We start from the raw sequence: 19788 nt of genomic DNA on the forward strand, positions 1-19788 counted from the left end.
CTGAACGTGAAAGTGAAGAAAGAGACTTCATGAGAACACTGTCAGAAACGTGTTTTATCTCCCTATCACATCTCATATATGTGGTCTTGAAGCATCTTCAGACAAATCACAGTAACTTCTACAAAGCACTTTTTCAGGCTGCTCTCTGTGGATCAAATTGGAATTGGGTCAACTTAAAATTGGGAACGAGCGAGCCGCGTTTTCAGTCACGTTTTCAGCTGATGCGGGTGTATTGCGTGCGGGTGTTTGTGGTGTAATCACTAGCAAACAAACAGCACTTCACGTTTATACAGGCTTGTACAAGACTGACGTTTTTTCCCCACACTTATTTTACAAACTTTATTCACCAGTTTTTCTTGTTCTCGTGTTGTTCTGCAGGGCACATGAGCAGCGGAAAGAGAATATCAAACGTCATAATTACTCTTTAATTTATCAAGCATCTTAATTTGTGCCTTTTGCATTGTGCTGGTGTGGGACACGCGAGTGAGGAAATCAAAAGGTAGCTCGCTCCTCTGCAGTGTTCTGGCTCTGAGATGCAATTACTTCAAAGCAGAGGGAAGCTTTGAACTGTGTATAATTAATTCAGACAAGCAGAACCAGGGTGTCTTTATTAAGTGCTCTGCTCTTGCTTGAACAGCTATCAAACAAATGTAATTTGACCTTCCTGGGTAGCTCCTCTGGAGGCTCAGGCTATCCAAGCAGCTAATTCACTTTGCTTCAACAATGAATACATACTGCTTCCAACACAGCTGGGTTTTACTTTTCAGTCCTGAAGGAGGGAGTGAAATCCAAGTGGGTGCTTTTAGGAGCAGTTTCTAAAGCTGCTGTGTAGAAAAGAAGAGTTGAAGTTTGTTTAATGTGAAAATAAGCTTCTCTTTTTTTTTTTATTTCAAGCAGTGCAGAGTTGAATCATCTCACTACAATGATATTGATCAATTGATCCTAATGCTAAATGCCCTTTGGCTTAATGTGCTGTTATGTGAATAAGCACCAAGGCACGGAGTCAGCGTTCTGCAGCTCAGCACAGAGGTTTTGTTTTTCAGACAAACAAAAGATCAGCTCAACTTATCACAGGCAACAAAGAAGTGCTTGTTTTTTTTCCCCATAAACCACTAAAGCTGTCGAAGTTTTAGCCATTAATGGTTCTCCTGTAACTGTTAAATGCAAATAAGTAGATATTCACTGCCTGTAACAATGAAAGTACAACATGTACTTTTTTTTGTTTGACTGTGTTATTGAGCTTTGCGCTGATTGGTCACATTTGTTTGTCACAACCTGAAGACACACAATCTGAATCAATAGATCACAAGTAAACAGTGTTGTTTTAAGAGTTCAAACAGTTGCACCACAGTATTATGCTGATTATTGTATTGTATTGTATAACTTTTTTACATAAAAGTCAGAAAGGATCTATCAGTTGCTCGCAAAGCTGTGTTCAACATCTGTTTCCTCGCTGGAAGATGAGGTCATAGTTTGTGAAATAGAGAGAGGACTGTTGTTTGCTGATGTGGTGACGTTACTGAGCTTTCCCATCTAATCACAAATGACAAACTGCACCTTGATATTGAGATATTTGTCATCTATAACTATAACTGTAAATAACAATTTTACAATGTGACACATCTGAAGGTGGAAAATGATCTCTCTTCTGCTGTGAAAATGCTAGACAGTACACATCACTAACTACACCTTGCTGCTAGAGTTTCAGGGTATCGGTTGCTCTATCTATAACTTGTGGCATCAGGTATGTGAGAAAAACATGACTTTGCATGTCATGGAACAAATTCTGGAGCATGTAGCTCACATGCAACTGGCTTTTATCAATTTTAGCAAACAGTGTTAAACGAAAGAAAAACAAACATTTTTATGCAAAATTAAAGTTTGGAAGAAAAAAAAAACCTTTAAGATACATTTTTATTACTTCGTTAATACATTTCTACTTTTCAAGACTGTTAGCCCAGCTTTCATGATAAAGTACTAATATCTGTGTAAAACCTGCACAATCAATGATTTAGCATTTTGCAGGTGAAATCTTTTATTAATGGAAAAGATCCTTGCAATCAAATTTCTAAAATTGTAACCTTCTGTGGATAGATTGTCTAATCCCAAATGGTTTTTGCATGATCTGCTGTCACTCCAATGACATAAAATCTGTTATTAATCTGTTAATATTTACATACGTATAGGTCAACACAGCTCTTAGAGTCGGGCCTGGTTTTCACCACATTCCATCATTTAGAAGGGTTACTAGCTGAGCCAGGGCCTTTTAGACTGTCTTATAAACATGTCCCCAGGTCCTTCTATTCAATTGAGGGAAATGGACAAATAACATTAGACAGGATCTGCAAAAAGTTAAACAGGGAGTGAAAATAAACATGGAGGAACATAACCTGAACAGATAAACACAGGAGGATAATATTTGCCTCTCTGTTTGCCACGTCCATCAGCACCTTCAAAATTAGGTTGAACAAGACCTCTACCTGTCCTGAGGAGTTTGCCCTCCCTTGCTCTGCACTCCGACATGTCTGCTTTGCAGCGTGTACATGCATTTGTGTCCGTTTATCAGGATCATTTGCATATACAAATAATAGTGATAGTAAAGACAGTTGTTTCTTGGTGTTTCACCTGGTCACACATCATCAGTTCAGCGTATGAGAAGCAGGAGTCTTGCGTCATCCTTCTCAGACTAGTGGTCTGTGGAGGGAGTTTCCCAGAGAAAAAGAAAATATCCTGAAAGTGCTGCCCTCACTGTGATTCTCTTCCATCTGGTTTCCATCAGGAATCGCTGAGCTGGACCATGTCAGGACTTTCCTAGAAGGATAGCACCTTCTTTGAGTTAGATTACCATTTTACTTTGACCTCTTCTGCTATCCTTGCTCTACATTGTTATAGTTCAGAAGTGCTTATGTGAAGACAAATAAATCCTGTCAAATATCCATTTGAAATTGGATTTAAATCTGACTAAAACTAGCCCTAAACCAAAAAAAAAAAAAACTGAAACTCAGGAAAAGTTAGAGATGGATGAGAATCCGTTTTCTTGCCGTAGGGAGCTCATTCCAGTCTAGGGCTGATCATGCGCAAAGCACACTGCCTTGTCTTGGGACTTGGCTGCAGGATCATTTAGCACGGCCTCAGGATCTCTACTCACATGGTAATGAAAGCTCTGTAATGTAGCTAAACACTTAGCTGTACTTTAAACATCAGTAAACCCTCACTTGATGTTCTTTTAGCTAATGAAGTTCATTAAAATTCAGGGTTTATAAGCTTTTCATTTGGTACCAGTGCAAATCCTCTCTGCTGCATTTTGAATGAGTTGGTTATGGTAATGACTCTGTGCAGGGGCAGCGAAAGGTGCACGACTGGACTGAAATAAGATAAAAAAAAAAGAAAAAGGAACTTACCTCTAAATTCACACAGCAAACAAATTACTTAATTTTTTTATGTGTCTTGGTTGCACAGCTGTTCTCTTTTGATTGAAGTCAAATGTCATGTCAACACCAAATGCTGCAATCCAGTTGGAATGCCAGTTGGAAATATCCTTTGCAAAACTGGATGGGATCTACATTCAGACCACAAACACACCTTTTTCAATATCACAAACATCATCGTAAAGCTGCAGGAAAAGAGCCAGAGTCAGCTGCAACAGCTCCAGTGGTTACTCCCTCCCTTGCCTGTGTTGTTTGAATAACACAATGGGCTCTGTTGTTTAAATGTCTTCTTTTTCATGTTTCTCTTTTATTTTTTCTCAACCGAGACATTCAAAAGACAAAATCATAAGAAAATAAGTAGCAGTATATTTCAGACACAAGCCGATAACATGATGCTTTAATTTTGACTGATGACATACAGGTCATAACTTCCAGATAAATCATCTGCACTTGTGTAAACTGGTGCTTAAGTTTTCAAAGACACGTCAGAGATGAACACAGAGGATTTAGGAGCCGTTGACGCAGCAGACACCACAGTATTTCGGAAATGAGCAAATGAGGTGACTGCTCCACTGCGCTGTAATTACATCCACTTGATTAGGCCTGTGGATTATGCTGCTTGGCTCCGGGTACAGTGTTTTCTAAACTTTAGGTGGATGTACTATACTTCACTGACGGTTCAAAACAGGCCTAGTCACACTATGGAAATGTTCATGAAAGTCAACTTTTCCATTATCTGTTATAATCTAATTGTTATAATGGGCTTTACTTTGTTATAGTGTGATGAAGGATAAAGCTACTGCATGTGATGGCCCTTCATTAATATAATTACGGTTTAGTCTGCTTGATTTGAGGTATGTTCACATTTAATGTTACACGAGCCAAATATAATCCCACATGTGTTATGCTAATCAAGCATACTTTATTTTTTTCTAAACTCAGAATCTGAATTCCAAGCAGCCAAATATTGTCATGACATAGCATATTGTATGTGTATCACAATGGAAGAGAACCGTAATCAAGATTCTGGTAAGATCAGCAATATTTTCACATGACCTTTAGAGAGTACTCTAAGTGTTTATAGGAGTGCCCTCTATTGGAAAAGATGGGTAAGTACGTCCTACAATTCCATGCAACAGTTTGAAAATTGGTAAAAGTTACCCCTGTGAGAAAACACTCACAATACTGTGTAAAATACAATCTGGACAATGCATCCGTCAGATGAACGCAAGAGCAGCAGCACTAGTAATAATGAGCCCATGTGACTTCCCACACTTGTAACTCATAACATCATCAATTTAAGTTGCAATATTTCATAAGAAACGTCATTCAGTTCAAAGACCACACAGATTCTCTTAATGTCACAAATGTTCTTTAATAAATCATTTGTCAACAACAAAAAAAAACTGATGAGGAAATTCATGAAAATGTTCCAGTGGCATGTTAGTAGCAGTAAATCTTTTAGGCCATGAACATATAGTACAGGCTGCAAATTTGAGATTAATAAATAAAATACTTGAGTCAAAAAGTAACAATCACTTCTTTAACACTGACATCACTGATGCAGCTTTAGTTTTCACTCTACCTTTAGGGACAAATAGAGAATATACTGTTATTTGTTAAATACGAGTAAGTAGTTGTAGATACTGAGTTCACAAACTGTCAAGACACTTAACCTGTTAAGGATCTTGCTGTCCATATTGAATCTTGTATAACACACGTGTACAGAGTTTTAAAATAAATAGTAGTAATATAAGGAAATATATTATGAGGAATATTCCAGCATTCTGTGTCATAAAAACTTTACAACCTCCAGTTGTCCAGCACTAGAAACATGTTTCTTAGGTTGTCTCTTTCTGTATATGTACATTTTCTAGCTCCTTATTGCTCTATATCTTCCCATGACTCATTTTAACATCTCTGTATTTTCATTTTCACTCTGTTTGTTGTCAATCTACGTTATGAGCCAAACAGCCAGCTGTGTTTACACTGCACATATTTCTTCAGCCACAGGCCCCCTCATCAGCAGTTGAGAATGGAGTTGGTTCTCTGGATGCGAAGGACCTTCCTCGAAGCGTAACTGTACTCATACTGAATATGTTCGTGGAAGAAATACAACTGTCCTGAAAGAGCAGAATAGGAAAAGTGTTATAAATCCAATACAGTGCACTTGCTGATAAAACCCCTCTTTTGATTGTACACTAAAGGCTGATATTTAAGGTTTGACAGTACCATAGTGATAAGCAACAGCGTCGACCTCGTCATCCATTCCTGGGAAATCCTCCTCAATTGATCGTGGGTAGCCACGATCCATTGTGCCTGTTGATTCGTCATAGCTGACAAATAAAAGGAAAGCGAGATTGATGTAATACATGAAGTACATTAAATGGCAAAACTGAGGACGCGTAAAAAGCCTCTTCGCATACCTCCAATATTCCTCATCGGTGAAAAGTAGAGTTTTGCCTGTGTCTTTGATGTAAACAGCCGCATCTACTTTCCTTACGCTCTTAGGAAGTCCAAGTTTGTGTATGTACTTGGGGTAACCATCCACAAGGTCGTACCCATTCAAAGCCCACATTTTTATTCCTAATAACAAAGAACAGATTGGGTTCATACACACTGTATCTGACGTCTGTGCTATTAATACACTAAATAAGTGTCATACGTAACTCACCACTAAACATGTAGACCCGATCCTTCTCTGGGTTCTCGTATGCTGCGTCTACCTTCTTGGGGAAAAAGGGCCATGTGGATTTGATCAATGTCTGTTCAGGCTCAGGCATCTGAGGATGGAGGCGCCAGTAGAAACTGCAACATGATACAGCATTTTAATTAAATATGACATGATAAATTTACCTCAAATTTAAAATCTGCATTCATAATAAAGTTACAGAAGTTTATCATTTTTTTTTGGGGGGGGGGGGGGTGAAGAGAGAGAGACAAAGAATTCCCAATCCCTGTGTACCTTCAAGTAAATTTATGCCATACTCTGAGTCTTGTCTGTGATGATAAAGATTATAGATTAAATATTTCTTTTTTATCATGTATGAATTATGGATTTCAATCTACCTGTCTTTGAAGACAATGGTCTCCCCTCTGAGCTCTGTGACAGCATCAAAACTCAAATCTGGGTCACATTTGCTTGGTGCAACAGGCCTGGGCTTCACTTTCTTGGAGTTTGGGTTTGCACCTGTAATTGGACATGTGGTATTAATGCACTTTTCATCATTCTATCTTCATAAAAACTAAGAAAAGCCTCAGTAAATTCAGTTGCAATTAGCAGTTGTAAAGCTAAACACAAATCATGTATCTTCCCACCGTAAAGAGCTTGAATGCCTTCAATGTCATCTTCAGATAGCGGGAACCCTGTAGTGTACGAGTAGACGGGGTACATCAGGGCGCCGGCGTCCGAGGAGTGGGACATACCGAGAGCATGGCCCAACTCATGAGCTGCCACTATGAACAGGTTGTAAGCTGTAGATGAGACGAGAAGAGATGTTGACTGTTGGCTCAAAATTGTTCAGATATTAGGGAAGAATGTTAAGCATTAGTGGATAACGCTTACCAGATGAATCTTTGGTCCATTGTTCATCCTCATCAAAGTGAGTGTCTCCTCCGATGCCTGCGCCAGGTGGGTAGGCATGAGCCAGCAGTCCATTAGGCCCGTCGAAAGGGTTGTAGTCTCCATGCTCTGAACAACCAGGAATAGATGTATTTAATGCAGCATACTGGGCAGAATGTGTACTACTACTGTAAATTCTCTTCACAAGAAGTATTTAACCTTTCAACCAAACTTCATGTAATTGTCGTGTATGTTTTTCAGAGTCGTACCTCTGGATCCAAAGCTGATCATGATGTCAGCAATGCCCTCGTGCAGCTTTTTAAAGGTCAGAGGGGTGACATCAGCCCAGACGTTTAGTGCATTGCGGATGGCCCTGTCCACATCAGCCTTTTTCAGATCTGGTGTGTAATTCAGTATCCTGAAACATCACGGGATAAAACGATCAATAGTGTTTCTGATTGGTCCAAATAGTAGCAAGAATAATGCTGTCATACTTAATTCACCATTACAATTTGAAAGCACACCTGAATGTGATGTTGTTATTTTGCCATTTGAGATGTCGAGGGAAGTGGTTGTATTCTCCAATATCTGGAACGCCACATCTGGCCTGCTTCATCAACTCTACAGTGCTGTCATCCAGAGTCCCTGTCACCTTTAGAAGTAGAAGAAGAGGGAAAAAAAATGGTACAAAGGTATGTGGAAACTAAGACAGTGTATGATTTGGCATTTTCCCCATGTGGTCACCTTGAGCTTGAAGAATTTCTGCATCTCCTTGAGCTTGGTCTGAAAGGTATCAGACTTTTGCAGTCTACCCTGAAGACCAGCTGGTAGACCATAGAGGCGATGGAGGTATTTCTGTTTAAAAAAACAAGCAAACTTTACATCACTCATTTGTAAAATAAAGACTTTCTTCTTGCTCTTTGTTTTTTTCGATTGTAAAAGTCACTTGAACTACATCTGAATTGAAGGCTGCAGATCTTACCTCTGCAAAAAGCCGGTTGTCTTTCTCTGTAGACTGTAGAGGTAGAGCAGAGGAATGAGGAACCAGCGCCAGCAGCAACAGCAGCAAAGCTATCATTGTTGTTGTCTCTATGTTGTTCAAACCAGTCACTGGGGTCAAGAAGCTCTGGAGAGTATTTATAGTGTGTTGGGTCTGCTTTTTTTTTTTTTTTTTTCAAAGGGTCCTAGTGATTCATGTGAAATCACCTACCCACTTCCCCCTTTTTCTGTTGAGAATGTGCTTATAGCTGTAAAATGACATTGCTTGTGGTTTGAGTGTAATGCTTTGACCGGACTGAATATGCTTTGATTAAACATTTCTATTTTCCTAAATTGCAATGTTTTATGGAATTTTCCAATAGATCTACTGAAAATGCCTATAGGACAAAATGATGTTGTTTATGTAAAAGACTTGACAACTTTGTTCTTTACCTGTTCGCATGTTGAGAGGGTTACCTAGAAACATTACCTTTCATAGAGGAAAAAACCTTACTTTCTTTTACTTAAGTTATTAGTTATTATTTGTGCATATTTTCACTTAACAAAAGAATAAATAGTGTTCCACTATAAAAAATGCGGATTTGGGGGAATCATTTCATGCTGCTGCTGCTGGTCTCATGATAGTCATTCTTTTTTTCTTGTTATTTTAGGTGAAGATGTTTTAGGATACATGACTAACAAACACACAACAGATAGATAGAAAGGAGATGATGAAGATGGAATTCACACATGTTAAAAACTCTATGTTGGTTCCATGTGAGGATATCAGTTTTGTTCAGATTTAATTGATGCCGTTTGCAGTGGTAGGTGATTCACAGTTACCAGAATTTCACAGAATATACAGTAGATTACAAACAGGAAACATAAACCCTGCTGACCTACAACAAAAGCAATGACACATTCAATTTTGATTAATCACTTATTACGACATAGAATTTTCATATTTAGAGAAACGAAAAACATGAAATACAGACGTCTAAATTGTTCTTTAAATTTAAATAGTGCGTCTTTTTACCGATGACATCAGTATGTGCAAGATTTTGCAATGTCAGTCTGTTGAGGCTATTGGTAACAAGAAGATTTGTTAACCTAACTACACTAAGTAGAGCCTCACACAGCCCATAAGACTGAGGAAGTAAAAAAACACACTGTATATAGAAACAACAACCAAATAATAAGAGAATAAAAAGAAATGTTCTGTGGAAAACTTGTATAGCGGCTGAGAGTTTTGTAGACAATAGGAAACTGTAACCATGTAGGCACCAGCGTGCCCCCGGAGACAAGGCAGGTAAAGACATGCTGCTTATCGCTGCTTCAGCTACACGGGTGTCTGTGTGAAACAACAAAGGTATGTGCAGTAATCATTATCTCCTGCCACAACAGTGGAGTTACTGAAAAACAGCTGGCTGCTGTTGCTGAGCTGATACTTCGTTCTTTTCTCTTTTTTTTCTTTTTTCTTGTTGTAATGGCCACTCTAAAGGTTTTTGCCATATCTCTGCGAGATTTCTTTTGCTTTTTTTTTCCCGCTTGATGATGTCCGCCTTTATTTGTTTAGACACCTCTTTGGACCTCATGTTGAGAGTTCCAGTAAACAGCTACCACCAGGGAACAGGCCACACCTGGACATGCCGCTGTTTTTCAGCCATTTGTTCCATTATTCACGAGACTCCAAAAATTAATGTGTATCCAAGAACATGGCTGTAATTCCTGAATGGAAAGATGTCAAACCCTCTGAATTAAAGCTGAGAGTCTTGACTCCACTCACATTTATCTTAAGTGTTTTATTTCAAATTAAAAAATGTGGTGGTATAAAGAAGCCAAATTCACATTGCTTATGGACCTGACCGTAACAGTTGCAACATTTTTATTAATGTGTCATCACATCAATAAATTCTCACAAGAAACACTCTTGATGAACGTCCTCTTGTCTTGTTGCATCTGCGTCACGTTAGTGTAATGTGCAACACTGTGTCCTAACACACAGCATCTTGTGGAGAAATATTTTTGGAAGATCATCATTGTTTAGATGGTGGTTAGCAGAGTGCTCCTGACTCATGTGAGGGGAAGTTGGATGTAGGGGGATTTTTGGAGTTATTTTAAAATGGTTACCAACAAACACACACACAAAAATATGGAAACAGTTAAGCTACTAACTGTATATGTGATGTGACCCTCATTTTGTATTTAGAGCAATCAGTCTCATTATGGTACTGGAATTATACACAGTATGTTGCAGCAGCACGTGAAGACATGTACAATAAATTATGTTCTTGTCATAGAATTTATTATTTTTTCTCTCAGAGAAAAATATCTAAGCTCTAATTTTACAATAATGCCAGACGGCCTATAACAGTCATTAGACAGTATAAACTATGTATCTATCCATTATCCCAACCTTAACTGTTTTTCCTCTTAAAGGTCACGACTAGTCGTCAATTAACCTCACATGCATGTATTTGAATAGTGTAGAAGAAGCTGAAAACTCACACAGACTCAGGGAAAACAAGCCAACTCTACACAGAAAGACCATGACTTGTGGATTTGAACCCAGGTCCTTCTTGCTGTGAGACAACAATGGTAACAACCACACCACCACACCACCAAGCCACCCCAAGCATAAACAGAAAATCATAGAAATATGGGATATGTCGAACTGCAAGTTTGAAACACTACTTTGGATCAAATTTAACAAAGAAACATTACCTATTCTTCTTTCTTTTGTTTTAGGCGGTCGTTTGAAGCAGCTTCACTTTAACACATCATTTGTTTAAATTTTCAGCTGTGATCAGCTTTTCAATTTCCTTTGTGCATTGGATTGTAGACAAATAGTTTCTAATAACAGCAGCAAACTATAGATGTGTGTATTTAATTTAACTTTTTTTTGGGTGAAGAGAATGTATAGTAAAACCAATGAATCAGCAGATCTGCTCCTTTGTGGCAATTATGAAATATACCCAAAATTGCCAACTAAAACATAAAGTTATTTGTTTCCATTACCCTCATCTGGTGCCTCATCACTCCTGCATCAACATGACACTTCCCTGTTCAAGCTGCTGTACTGGGTGCCCTTGGTGGCATTGACTCTATTCTGTTGAGTTGTTGCTTTTGAGGATAAAACATTATTTAATGCATAAAGGTCTTGTAGATATTTGTTATTGCCACTTGCAGTGATTGTAATTGGTGTGACGTACCAGGAAAAGTATCATCATTCTACTACGTTATGATAATCTTGGGGCCTGGAAACTGAAAAGAGGTTGATGACAGGAGATGCGGGGAAATGACCCTTTTGAGTTGTCTCAGAGAAAAGCTGAATGAACTCCAGCTGACACATCTGCCATGATAAACAGTGATTTATATCCTGACGTGGAACTGGTTTCTTCCATTTCACGTAAACGCTGGTGTTGTGTTTGTTCAGTTACTAATACTTCTGTTTTGATAATTTCATTGAGACCAAATAACCTTACAACACAGCTTCACACAAAAGCACAATTATTGACGACAGAAAGAGGAAAAGTCATCGTATTTATAATTGTGTACTTCACTTCAGTGTCTTACAGGATTATGCAACAGAACAAACAAAACACATATGTCTCTTTGGACCAAGCGTCTGCCATAATTGTAATGTAATATAATCACACTGGTTTAGGTTCGTGAGGCCCAGTGCGAATCACTGACAGTAAAGGGAGGATTTAGATGACACGGTTGCAAACAAAATCACTATTTATACAGTCAGTTTACAGTGTAATTCAATCCGTAAAGTCAGACCCACTCAGAGAAGTAAAAAAAATATATGTGTACAATGTGGACACCACAGGAGGGCAGCAAAGACTCTAGCAGGAGAGTGTTTTAGAGTGACATTTGCTGCCTCTGCTCTTCCACCATGTTTCAGCGTTTCCCGATGCTGAAATCTGATGGTATGCTCTATTTTTAGTGGTGAAAAAGTAAAATCCATGTTACTTTTGTTTCATTACAGGTGTAAGAGAGGAAGATTAGAGGGGTAAAACTGCATCAGCCATGGGACTTTTTAGTACTTCCACAAGGGGGAGCCAGAGGTACCTCCATTTATACTATGTTTAATATTTTGAGTACCTATTTGACATAATGTACATGACATTTTAAAATGAAACATCATTTAACTGGTCACCATATAAATGCTAGAGTGAGTTTGTGAAGAACAATTAAACATAACTGGAGCACTTCCTGACCTCAGCGTGCTTCCGTGGGACCTCGGAAAGAACATGAAAAGAGAGAAGCTGACTTTTCCTGAGTGAAAGACAGTGAACCATGAAGTTGAGTGAAGTGAGGTGGATATATTATTGATGTTGACTGATTGACTGAGCATGAAGAGAATGTTTAAAAAAATCTGCATGAATTGGTTTTGCATTATTAACAAACCCGTCTGTCAGACTCTGAAAGCTTTGTCGTGTAATTTTATCTACCAGCCCCTCTTTATCCTTTCCTGTATTCTGGTCATGCACAACCGATTTAAATCCTGGATAATACAAAAATTAAAAAACAAACTAACTAAAAACACATCTTTTCTTTCTTGACTCCAAAGCCCTTTCTGTCTATTAATATCTAATACTTTCACTGGGTCCTGTCTGCGAGAACCTCTATCATCAAATCATTATTCTAGCCATAGAACATCACAGCTTCACCCCTCCACCACCCGGGGGATTCTGCTCCTGGCTGCTATTTATCCGCTTCATCCATATACTGCAATTCCTGATTGACTGGGACAGTGCCAAAGTCTCTTTTAAAGATGATTTCTGCATTAAAGTTAAATTGTGTATTTCCTGAATAAAGATGCTTTAGAGACAGATCTGTCTCATCTGAGTTACTTGTTCTGATATGTAACATCCCTGGAACCCTGTCAGTGTGAAATTGTGCTTTTGGTTTAATTACCATGGCAGTCTCTCCCAGCTTGTAACCTTCCAGCTCCAAACTACCCATTCAGTCATCAACCCTTCATTACCTTGTCTGTTCTCTGTCTATAAAACAACTGAGACACAAATTCTTCAGGTCTTTCTGTGAAAGAGAGCAGAGTAGTCTGGAAAAGTCAACTCGTGTTGCCCACATTGCTTCACAATCAGCAATCAACTATAATTGTGTCCTTAAATTACTGCAGCGCCACCAGTGTCAATTTAGGCATCCTGGCTGGTGGCTGTTTTGTTTTCTTGAGGGCCTGCAGTCCACCCCTGCAATTCTTCAGCAAACACTTACATGCACTTGCTAAAATGGGACACGAATGTGCTTTGATTGAGTTATTTCAGGGGAGCTTCTAGAAATGCGTGGGGATGGTCACTGTCTCAAAGTTCATGGTGTTGCATAAGTCTAGATGGAGTTCAGTTGGTGTTGCTCTACGGGAGCTCTGCTGAGGAGATCATCAGTCAATATCTGAGCTGCCTAGTTTTGAATCATGGAAATATTGACATATTTAATCCAGCCACACTCATTGGGACTTTGATGAGCCCATCTTGCAGAAAGAATCTTTTTCTGTGTTGCCTCATGTTGCAGTTTCACCACTTGTTTTGGATTGTCTATGAGTCAACATGTTAAAACTCCCATCTAATATTTGTGCCTCAGTCTTAGTCACATTACTTTAATCATTATCAAAGCCACCGATTTGATTTGACTTCAAATTTGCACTGAATCTAAGTAAGATGTTTTACAGTAAATCATTAGTGGAGCAAACAGGTCACCTGACAAAAATATGCAAATGCTGTGTATGATTTCTTTTGCTGTCCTTTCCTCTCTGCAAACCCCTCCCTAATTCCATGACACTGTCTGAGGTTACCCTTGGATTTGCAAGCGGCATGAGTCACAATAACCATTTAAAAGGCTTTCTCATTAACCCCACGTCCATCCCAATGTGTTTAGCTGGACCACTACAATTCATGTAGTGTGAAGTCTGTGAAATGCATGTCATGCTGCTCTCTTGCTGTGTCTTGGTCTTGCTCATGCCAGGTCCGTGTTTTACGGCACCCACACTTATTTCAGGCACAGAAAGCTCTCCTTCTACACAACCTCCGGTTGACTTGAAGCTGGCTGCAGTAAGTATAGCATAGCATGTGATTTCATCTCTTGCACCAAGTGTATTTGGGGGCTAAGTACATTAAAAGTAGTAGTTCTCCCCGGCATGTAGGATGTTGAGATTCTTTTTTTTTTTATTTGTTATGTTGCATGCTTTGGAAGATTTTTTTGGAAGACATTTTGTCTTTCCTCATATTGAACTGCTTTTGATAGTATTATTTCAGTTTTTGTTTGTAATAGATTCTAACCAAATACACACTGCACGGGAATTACGAATGTGAATAGCAAGCCTTTATTCCATTTACTGTTGTGCATAGTTTGATTGTGTTCATAAAAGTGTAACAGTTTCTGCTGCAAATCTGATTAACCATGGGCTGTAGATTAGTTTTATGTTGAACATTTCCACACATTTAGGGGATGCCATGTGCATAATCTACCACGATACTTAGAATTAGAATCTTTCTACTTTGGCATTAATTGTAAGTTGTACAGGACATGTTAATTTGCCTTGCTCTTCAATGCAACACACTATCTGATGGAGATCTTAAAACTGCTCATAGAAATACCTGCAGAAGTACTACAATCTGCATGAAGAGCCTTTGGGGCGCACAAAAAGGAGCGGGCCCTCCTTCACCTCAAAGATGAAAGACATGCAGATTTTCTTTGGACTCAATGCAACAGGTGTGTTGAACTCAGAGACCCTCGAGGTGATGACGAGTCCACGATGTGGCGTTCCAGATGTGGAAGAGTACAGCCATATCCAGGGGACACGATGGAATAAAAACGTCATCACCTACAGGTATCTACTGTGATCTGGAGTTTATTTAATCTTTCAACCCAGCAGCCAATAAATCCTCTCGCACAAACAGAGAATAGCAACTGTCACAAGACGTTGTGTTGGTTTTAGGCCTCTGAAAGTTGTACTGCACGGAAATGTGCATGTCTAGTTATTTGTGAGTCAGGGTTTTGCCATGTATGCTAGAAGAAATGTGTATTTAAAAAGAAACCAAAAGATACAAATGTCATCGCTGTTTGAAATGTAAGAGTTGATTTTCAAAAGTCTGTATACTCTGTTTTGTCAACTATGGTCTTTGAGCAGCCACTATTCTTAAACACGCTAGTAGCTGATTGTGCTATAAATCATTGTTGTCAGATTTACACTTACTGTGATATTGTTTGTTGATCTTGAAATAATACAGTGACATGACATGTACTTGTTGCTTTTGCAGCATTGGCAGGTACACCAGAGATTTGCCTCGCAACACCGTGGACTCTCTGATTGCGTCAGCTTTCAACGTTTGGGCCAAAGCCAGCGGTCTGACATTTGTTAGGTCACACACCAACAACGCTGACATAATGGTGGAATTCGTGACTTCTAGTGGGTTTGTCTTTTGTTTTAGAGAGGGCAGCAATTGAGGATGTTCAGAAATGCATTAAGTCACTCAGACAGAAATAAAAATACACTTTTCAGTGATATATGATGTATTATATAAAACACAGTCCAGTGGACATACACCTGCTTCAATAGTAATTTAGCTGTTAACCACGATTACATCATCATGTGGTAGCCACTGTGAAAAGAGGCCTGTCATTTTCTATGGCATGAAAGTAAATGGTTTTCTCTGTGGTTTCTGTTTCATGTTTGGACCTGGATTAAATAATGAAGACCATGGTGACATGTATCCATTTGACGGACCCAGAGGCACGCTGGCTCATGCTTTTGGTCCAGGCCTGGGGGTTGGAGGTGACACACACTTTGACGACGATGAGCACTGGACAGCAGGAGAAAGAGGTGCCGAATCACATGATTTCCACATTCATAGTGAGCGAACTATGCAGATAATACTGTACAAAAAGCAACATAATTGACATGGACGCATTTTCTTTGTTTTATTTTAGGTTTCAATCTGTTTCTTGTAGCCGCACATGAATTTGGCCATGCACTGGGCCTGAAGCATTCCAGAAACCCTGATTCCCTGATGTATCCAACCTACAAATCATCCCGTTCGGCCAACCTATTATCCAGAGAAGATGTGGCAAATATCAACACACTGTACAGTAAGCTGTTGTGATTTATCTATGAATATATTACATGTGTATTTCCTCATAAATGGAACCTGATACATACTGTACATCTGTGCTTCTGCATGTTAGGTCCAGTCAGAGTTCGTCCAAATTACTTGGCGAGGTATGGCTGGAGCCCCTGGCTGTCAGGACCACTGTTCCCTCACCTTATGAAGAACAAATGTGCTCCAGACCTGACCTTTGATGCAGTGTCCACTCTTGGGGATGCCACTTTCTTTTTCAGAGAGAAGTACTTTGATAACTTTCACTAACAAGATATCACATAATATAAATTACAAGTTACAGTAGTTTAAGAACATCTTTGTGTGTCTTTTAAGAACTCTATAGCATGTATTTTGATTCAAGGTTAACTGTGGAGCTACTTGTTCCATGTTATGTTTTCACGTTATGATGATAACTTGAAATTATGTTTGCAATCTCATGGTCTGCTCAGTTTCCTGTTTGAATTTAGAATTAAAATTTTATTTGCAAAATTGTGTCTTAATGTAACTGACAATGTTTTCCCACCAGATATCTCTGGATAAAACATAATGAACAATATGATATCAAAGAAGGTCCCATCACCAACTTTATGCCCAAGATTAAAACCAGCATTGATGCAGCGTTCTGGGTACCTCGGAGATCAACTGCATATCTTATCCATGGTAACAATTCAGTGTTGCAATGATTACCAATACATAATCTATTATCTATACTATAATCATACATACATCAGTCACATTTAAACCCTTAACCATATAATTAAGGGTTACATCATACATACAGAAAAATTGCACCAAAACTCTATGTACTAGTCAATTGGTGAGGGAATATAAATTAATAAATATAAATAAATATATAAATTTTATCTCAATTGCGGCAATTAACAAATAATTTTAACAACGTTGTTTAATATTTTATATGTAATATGTTTTTCCTTTAACAGGATCCAAGTTCTGGACAGTGAAAGGTTCTCTTGTGAAGGGGAAGCCGCGAGCACTGAGGCACTTTGGATTCCCAGCCTGGGTGCAGGACGTCGATGCAGCAGTGCACATAGTGAAAACAGGACGCACCCTGTTCTTTATGCATGACGTTTACTGGAGGTATGATCACAAGCAATGAAACCAATGGAAATATGTTTAAAATATTCTTGACTGCAATCACTATATACACTTTCGCACTCAGGATTATGTTTTTGATTATTTGAGGTCATTCTGCATCTTTTCACTTATGAACACAGGGAATTGGAAATCAACATTATTTTAGCAAGTTGAAATGTAAAAGTAATTCCCATAACACACAGACAAGCACTGATAGATGTGGACTTAGACATTGTAAAAGTTCACTAAGGTCTGACTAAAACATGTCCTGTATCACTTGGACCCCACACAGGGAGCAAAGGAGTCAGTGTGGAACTCAAAGCTTTGATGACATGATCATACAAGTGTAACCACGAACAAATGTTTTGTCTAAGCTTTGATCATGACTCATGACTTCTTGTTTGTCTCATGTGTCTTTCAGTTACAATGAAAACCGAAGGGTTATGGATTTCGGTTATCCAAAGTACATCAGTGATGGCTTTCCAGGAGTCAACACCACAATAGACGCAGCTCTTCATAAAGAGGGTGAGAGAGTGTAATTAATTTTCCCCATTTCACTGTAGGTTTATTTGTTTACTTCACTCTTACTTCAATCTAAAATGCTCCATGACAAACTACATGATATGCATGTCAACCACAGGCAAACTGAACAATATGCCAATTGGAAAGAGCAGTAATCTTGTCTAGATTTAGTTCTTCTATCTGTAGCTTGAGAGGCTCTGTTGTTAGTAGCAGATGAATGCTAACACACATGCAAGGCCTCTGTGATTTCAAACTGTATAATTTGCCACTTAAAGTTCCTCATATGATATCCTGTAATTTAAAATGCGAGCAAAACTGGGTGTTTGAGTTTAGCTTAACATTGTCGTGATCAACAACAAAAAGCAGAGAGCATCATAGACAACACAACACGAAGCAGGTGGAATGCGCAAATCACTTTGTTTGTTTCACGATGATCTGATTTTTCTTATCTCAGGTTTCATCTACTTCTTCATCGGACCACAAGTGTACAAATACGACTACGCCCACAAACATGTTGTTGGAGTTGAGAAAGCAAATTCCTGGCTTGGATGTTGAAATTCTGTAAATCCGTGAACACGAAACAAAAACATGAAAACAAGAAGGAAACTCTGCCTTTGACACTGGCTCAATAGTTTTTTGTATTTTAAGTGGTGTTTCATTCATCAGTTCTCAGGTAGTATTTTATCAGAATAAAACATTTGACCCTGATATTATTTGTGTGGTTTTTAAACATACTCCACAGTGAAATGCTCCCAGCATTGCCTCACTAATGTTTGAAACAATCTTACACAATATTTAGCTTCTAGTTCCTGTATTACTAAACACACACACACCTACACACACGCACAATACATATATAAATCCCTACATAGTATATAGACTTTTTATTGTAAGGTTTTAAATACAAAACCTTCATAGAACTGGGGCAGGTAGTGCTGTTTATTTTTGGGCCATGTAAATGTGCAATAACCCAGAGAATGCTCCCGTATGAAAAAAGATATGTGCATCTTTCTGGAAATGTGTGTTTAAAACATGACATTGCTCTGAGATTTTTGATGTTTGGCCTGTCAGATGTTGACAGAAATCTCATGGACCTGACCTATTGCAGTTAAGATATGAGCAAGAGGAGCTGTATCACTGAGACACAGAACACACACAAAAAAAATCTAGGTGATTAGGTCTATGTTCAACTGTCATGTCATGAAGATATATATATAAAATTCCTCTCAAAAACTGGGTTTCCTCACAAGGTTTTAGAACCTGAACTCCAGAGGCAACAACAAATTGTCAATGACAAGGACTAGGTCCATGTCATCCATAGGGATATTTCACACTATTAATTCTTTAATGTGAGTAACGAGTAATACTGTGAGTACTCTTATTCTGCATTAATTCCTTATTATTTTGTAGATTTGCTTTATGTTGCCAACTGATGAGAATATGTCACCGTGTGTGTTTGTGTGTGTTTGTGTGTGTTGACTTATCATCTTGTCAAAAAACTCCAAATAAGAGTTTGTAACTTGTTTTGTATATTTTTGTACTAGAAATAAGCTGTGAAACCTGATGTTAATAGTGTTAAAGCTCAGACAAATTTCTTCCCTTTTAACAGATCCCAAGGTGGGTTGGCTCATGCCATTCAGCCAAGAGAAGGGATGGGAGGAGATGTGGGCTTTGATGATTAATGAAAAAGAAACATGGACAGTGGGGAGGCAAGGTTCATTCATCATACCCAGTTTGTGATTCTGTAAGAAGCAGCAAATGAGCAACATGCTGAAATCTTTGTCAGCATTTCCAGTATTGCTGACTTTGATGAATATTTCATTGAGGAAAAAATTAAATCTTTTATGACCGCAGTTGGCGGAAAACAGCTGTAAGGCTGCTCAAACTACACTGAGAGATGGTAAATGTACATAAACCGCATGTAAAAGTGAAAAAACAAACAAAAAGATTAAATTGACTCTGGTAAGACAACAATATATTTTATCAAAATTGAATTTGATTCTGTTGGTAACATTGTGCAAGTCTGAAATTATTTGACATATTTAATTAAATAACTAAACCTGTTAAAAGAATAAAGTGG

At 38.4% G+C, this 19788-nt stretch overlaps 2 protein-coding genes across 2 annotated transcripts; one reads left to right on the forward strand and one right to left on the reverse strand.

Annotated features, from left to right (window-relative positions):
• Positions 1 to 4846: 4846 nt before the first annotated feature.
• mmp13b (matrix metallopeptidase 13b) lies at positions 4847 to 8078 on the reverse strand. The gene is made up of 11 exons (XM_026365304.1): positions 7973 to 8078; positions 7735 to 7845; positions 7515 to 7642; positions 7260 to 7408; positions 6994 to 7119; positions 6747 to 6902; positions 6498 to 6618; positions 6103 to 6236; positions 5855 to 6014; positions 5661 to 5764; positions 4847 to 5551 (listed from the first exon to the last, which is right to left on the reverse strand). Exons 1-11 carry the CDS (start codon positions 8066 to 8068, stop codon positions 5451 to 5453), a joined length of 1386 nt encoding a protein of 461 aa, XP_026221089.1. The 5' UTR covers positions 8069 to 8078; the 3' UTR covers positions 4847 to 5450.
• A 5829-nt stretch (positions 8079 to 13907) lies between these two features.
• LOC113165621 (matrix metalloproteinase-20-like) lies at positions 13908 to 18263 on the forward strand. Its single transcript, XM_026365291.1, has 10 exons — positions 13908 to 14042; positions 14583 to 14821; positions 15252 to 15400; positions 15689 to 15814; positions 15922 to 16080; positions 16177 to 16336; positions 16618 to 16751; positions 17033 to 17189; positions 17608 to 17711; positions 18163 to 18263. The coding sequence occupies exons 1-10, from the start codon at positions 13908 to 13910 to the stop codon at positions 18261 to 18263; spliced, it is 1464 nt and encodes a 487-aa protein (XP_026221076.1).
• Positions 18264 to 19788: the final 1525 nt, after the last annotated feature.

The sequence above is a fragment of the Anabas testudineus genome, chromosome 13 (genome assembly GCF_900324465.2).
Source record: "Anabas testudineus chromosome 13, fAnaTes1.2, whole genome shotgun sequence".
Lineage (NCBI taxonomy): Eukaryota > Metazoa > Chordata > Actinopteri > Anabantiformes > Anabantidae > Anabas > Anabas testudineus.